Source organism: Rosa rugosa, chromosome 5, assembly GCF_958449725.1.
Source record: "Rosa rugosa chromosome 5, drRosRugo1.1, whole genome shotgun sequence".
In the NCBI taxonomy this organism is placed as follows: Eukaryota; Viridiplantae; Streptophyta; class Magnoliopsida; order Rosales; family Rosaceae; genus Rosa; species Rosa rugosa.
In genome coordinates, this window is record NC_084824.1 from 30,928,402 (window position 1) to 30,933,944 (window position 5,543).

General features: G+C 34.6%; 1 protein-coding gene across 1 annotated transcript; it reads left to right on the top strand.

Annotated features, from left to right (window-relative positions):
- Positions 1-207: 207 nt before the first annotated feature.
- On the top strand, positions 208-5,543 carry LOC133707760 (mitochondrial import inner membrane translocase subunit PAM16 like 2). Its single transcript, XM_062133251.1, has 4 exons — positions 208-367; positions 2,179-2,266; positions 4,969-5,102; positions 5,199-5,543. The coding sequence occupies exons 1-4, from the start codon at positions 365-367 to the stop codon at positions 5,328-5,330; spliced, it is 357 nt and encodes a 118-aa protein (XP_061989235.1). The 5' UTR covers positions 208-364; the 3' UTR covers positions 5,331-5,543.

Sequence of the window (5,543 nt, forward strand, 5' to 3'; positions counted from 1 at the left end):
GGGTAATTTTATGATAGCAAAGTGGCAGAAATAATACTTAATATAGCAAATTGACTAATTATGAAAATCTAGGGTAGTAAATTGATATTATAATAAAACGTAGGATAATAATTGTCTATTAAGCCAAAAAAATAAATTAGTGGGGTGCCAACGAATAGTAAATTTGGTAGAAGAAAAAAAAAAAAAATTGGATGGTAAATATAAAAGTTGAGATCCCCCCCCCTAACGAAAACATCGGCGTTTCCCTTTCTCGGTTTCTCCTGTAGCAGCAACCTGTTTGCGCTCAAATCCATCAATAAAACAACGAATACGAAATTCGGAACGAAACCCAAATACTGATCCATCTATCCATTATTATTCATCTATGGTATGTTTTTCTCTTCTTTTTGATTTTCTTCTTGGTTCAGCTTCCCACCGAATTTTACAATTTTTTGTGTATTTATTCTGTTAATTAGGCTCGTATTATTCTGGTGGTAGGTGGCTGCATTTGAAAAGCTAAAGGCTTTAGAATTGTAAATCTCGGAATTTTATTATGTAAAAATTTTGAATTTCTTGTAGTTTCCAATGATGTGATGATCGTGTTTTGATTTCTGAGAATTGTTAAGTTGCTCTGACCAGAACCAACCAAGTGTGCTCAGATTTTGGAGGTTTTTCTGTATGATTTGTGAAAATGTAAACGAATTTTCATGTTTAATTTGGTTTCGATTTGATCAAAGAAGTTGTGTAATGTCATGCTAGCTATTTTGTGATGATACCTTGCAGTTTTTCTAAACATTAAGGAAATGGTTCTTTTTAATGAAATGGTCTTAACTTGAAAAAAACGAAAAAATGGTCGGAAGGTTTGAATTGAAATATTAAAGGTTCTCACTGTGTGTGTATTGCAAGAGATAAAGCTCTATGATATGCAGTTGCCTTTCTTGCACGTTTTTGGGAATAGACTTCCACTATCTGTCGAAAAGTGAACACTACTATATGTCTATAAGTGATTTGTTTTAGGATAACTGTTGATGATATGCAAGTATATATCTATATTCGTTAGAACTATAAGGCAGAATATGCTTACTTTATTTGCAAGGGTTCCTATGATAAAGAATCGAGTTTGAGTATACATGTATTCTCGTCATTCATTCTTAGGAACTTTGTTCAGGTTAGCATTTGTAGGATGTATGGCTGAAGGCCAATTGTAAAATAATCTGAGAAAGATGTGGTTAAGGTTCAATGAGCTTTCATAAGTGCAGGACTGACATATGTACAACTATTTATTTCAACTTTTTCTTTCCTGCTAATTGACAATGTTGAGGGAGGGGGTAGTTAACTACAGCTACAAACGCCAACTTGGTTATTAGCAATACTAGGGTGCAGGGGTATTTGAACTCGAGACCTCAGGTGATGGAGTAAATAATTACAAGAGCTAGAAATCCCCAGTTATATGGAACTTTATGAAAGAAAAGTATAGATTTTGAAGTCCATCAGCTACTCAATATTTTTATAAGTTCTGTTAGTATAGTTGAAGTCAATTACCTACTCTAATTATGCATTCTTAAGCATTTTGTTATTGGAAAAGTTGCATTCATAATGTGGATGCAAAGCAACAAAGAGATTTTGAAACTGTTAGGGATGAGGAAATGGAGACCTGTGGCATAAAGTTTGCTTTCTGGCTTCTTTTTGGGAGCTGCAATTAGTCCTTATGATGCAGATTTGACGATGGCTGTCTCTTAACCCTCTTTTGGTTGGGGCTGTTTTTTTTGTACTTTTACTCTAGTTTTTTAAGTCACTGCACGCTTTTTTGTGTTGGGGATCTTATGTGCATTGCAATTGACAGCTCAGTATAATAGATTCTACTTTCCTTTTATCGGATTACCAGTAAAATATGTGCTTCTCGTAAACAAATATATTTACATGTATGTATGTAACATTTGAAGATTGTTTAGTAATATGATAGAAGTATATGGAATAAAAAGTTCAGTCATTCATCTGAACATAGGGAGCACCATCACAGGTTCATTGTGTTTTCTTTGTTCATTAATTTTAGTATCTGCATGTATATCTGCAATGTGCAATGTGCAATGTGCATAGCGTGTGAGAGAGAGCATACAAGTTTAAATGATATTAATATATCTTGGATCTTTTATTGATTAGATTGTGTTGTTTATCTCACTTCTTCATTCATGTGTTCAGGCCGCAAAGATTCTTGCTAACTTAATTGTGATGGGTTCCGGTATACTGGCGAGGGCCGTAGTTCAGGCATATCGTCAAGCACTTGCAAGTATGTTTTCTCTTATCATTGTATCTCAATGCCTGGCTTGCAGCTCTCGTATGCATTTCTCATTAGAAATAGATGATTGGTAATTGATTCTTTACAGTATTCACTTTTACTGCCATGGTTAGTTTTGAGGGTTCTGACTCATGTAAGTATGTTTGTAAAGGTCAGAGTTTTCTTCAAAGTTGTATTTAACAGTGTGATAAATGTTAGTATAAAATAAAAAACCTGGTACTAGTTAAATTATTTTGTCTTGAAAAATTTGAATACAGCACATTTGGTCAAGCATTTGTACAAATTTCTGATCTATGAGGCCATTGAGAGTGCCAAATGGGAAACTTCCTTGAATTTCTAGTTTATCAATGTAAAATCCCCTTCGCATTTAATGTTTTATAATCACTGTCCTCTTTGTACCACAAAAAAGTAATCTCTTTCATATGTGAATAAAAATAACGAAACTTCCTTCTTAGTTGTTATTCAGGTTCCATTATTGACACTTCCAGTAAATGTTTCTATTTTTTTTTTCTAATGATTTTGGCGTATACATGATTCACTTTCTAGATCTTGAAAGATTGGGTTGCACAGCCTAATATTACCACTTGGTAGCTTTACCTTATTGAGAGGGGGTAAATAGATGTTTTCACTTTTGTGTTGCGTGTGTGCTGCGCTGCAATAAATGCACTAGGTATCTGTGTTATATTATACTGAATTTTACAAATAGCTTATCGCAATTTTTGTTGGTCTATCATTGAACCTAAATTGATTTTTGAATGACAAACAGGTTATGTTTTGAAGCTGTTTGGTTAATTTTAGTGATAATAAATAAATTAATGTGCTCCCTAACGAATCTCACTCTTTTGTTCAGTCCACCTGTATTGAGCAGATTTGTGAAAATTACTTTTAGTGAACCATTTTTATTACTACTACTAACCAAACATATAATAAAAACACCAAATATGCTTCTTTTGAATCATCAATAGTAAACCAAATGGAATAGTCATCAAGAAAATGAATATAGTAATTAAGGTGGTAAATACATCCAAAGCGGGCAGCGATACCAGGATGGTTGCTCTATAGTACATTAGCATACTAAATAGATTAACAGTTAACAGATTCTTAGTAAATCTATCCTTTATATATATTGGTTAAAAATATACCTATCTTATGAATCCTCATTGGAATTGTAATCCCTTGTCGTGATCCAAATTAGTTAACTGACTAACCCTACCCCAGCCGCATTGCTCTGCATGACAGTTACGGATGATCGATTCAGCCCCTCTAGGTATAATCTCAATAAGACACCATACTGTTCAATATCAATAAGACATCGTAGCTTACCAGCCCAATAAAGGTTCAAGAAATCATCATTTGGAGAACACAACTTTAGCAGCAATAATAAACTCAGAATCTCTGTTTTACTCTTATGGTTGGCATTGTTGGGTGGAGGAGGGAGGGTTGATCCATGACTGTTGACATGGGAGGATGATATTGTAGCCTCATTTAGATGTGGTATAGAATGCCCTGATTTGCCCGTACTGGATCCTTACCCAACGAGGCTGCAAGACTGGTCTTCTAGCTTGCTCTGGCTTTGCTAGAAAAGCACTTTTTCTTTTCGTGTTTCAAGGCCACACTACTAATCTACTATGCATAAACAATATTTGTCAACTTGCAAACACATTTGGTCACTTCATCTTGTTCTGCTTGTTAGTTCCTTCTTATACACACTGTATTCATTACAATCACCTCAAGTTATCTCCATTCTTCATGAGTAAACAAAGATGTGCCCTGTTCATGGATCAGTGGTATGGTTTCCCTGGTTTGAGCATTAAAACCTTTCTCCTGTCCCAGGTGACTTGTATTTTTTTTTTTTTTTTGCTTGATTACTTGCAGTGGTGTTCTGAAGTACTTTACTGCTGCACAAGATTCTGAATTTCTACTGCTTCCTAAGTAACAATGTTTTTGTTTAGACTTGTATTGACATCCAGTGCAAATGCATAAACATGGGAACCATAGAATTCGCAATAGCGCTAAGTAGGTATAGCTCTCTTATTAACATTTCTATTTGTCAAGTAAAATTGGTTTGTTTGATCAAGTCCTTGAACTAGTTGACTAATTCAAAAAAGAACATTAACTTGTAATGAATAAGATTCTGTCTGTAAACTTACATTAACCAAATTACTTTTACCAACAATCAATGGTTGATAAACTTTGTGAGGATCTTTGGGTTCAGGTTAACTTATGGTCAGCATTGTAAGTCTCTGCAAATCTAAAGGGGATTCCTTATCAGCTGGTTTGTGATGGCTGTTTGCTGCACTTTTCTAGTTACTTTCCTGACTTTAAACTTTGTTTCTTTCTTGATGAAGGACTTTGAACTTTGTTAATATATTAGTGTTTGGTCATATTGTTTCTTATTGGGCATCGATCAAAAATAGCACCATTTCATTCAACGAAAAAATTATACGTGTACATATTCATAGAATAGTGATTTATACTTATTACTGAATGAGAAGTTTTCTAGTGTTGTGTTTGGTGCTATACTGCTACATTGCTATGACAGTTTTTTAGGTCACTTGTCTGCTCTTTCTTCCTGGTTTAGACTTTATTTTAAGGATGCTGTATCTGTTTGTGAGTGTTAGATCTGGTAGCAATAAATATTGATACCAACTTTAGACATCTATACAGTATTTAATCATCTGTGCTTCTTGCAGATGCCTCGAAATCTGGTGTTGCCCAAGAAACGCTACAAAATGCTGCTCGTAAAGCAGGCAAAGTCATGACGGAGCAAGAAGCTAGGCAGATTCTTGGTATCTCAGAGGGAACCACTTGGGAGGAAGTCGTGAAGGCAAGTATTTTTCTATTGTCATCACTTTCATTGTTATCCTTCTTATATACACATTGTGAACAGGGGTTCTAAAATATACTTGCTAAACCTGCACAGAGATACGACACGTTATTTGAAAACAATGCCAAGAACGGGAGCTTTTACCTCCAGTCAAAAGTTCACAGGGCCAAGGAATGTTTAGAAGCTGCCTATAAAGATAAAGGTCAAGGTACCCCTACCCCAAGTTGAGAGTCCTTCAATTTTTTTGTCCATCTATTAATTGTATAATTAGTGTCGAAGTCTGAGGGACAAGCCTGAAAGATCGAGAAGATTGAGAATGTATGCACATGTTGATTTAGAATCTTAGATCATTGCCTTTTTAATACATATATGTTTGTTGAAGTTGTATTCACATACATTTCATCAATAATATACATGCTACATAGCATAGTGGTTGGCATA

Bases quoted from the DNA above. Each gene is read 5' to 3' on its own strand.
- LOC133707760 (XM_062133251.1), top strand. The intron at 2,267-4,968 runs GTATGTTTTCTC...TGCTTCTTGCAG, and splicing joins ATATCGTCAAGCACTTGCAA to ATGCCTCGAAATCTGGTGTT. The intron at 5,103-5,198 runs GCAAGTATTTTT...AAACCTGCACAG, and splicing joins CTTGGGAGGAAGTCGTGAAG to AGATACGACACGTTATTTGA.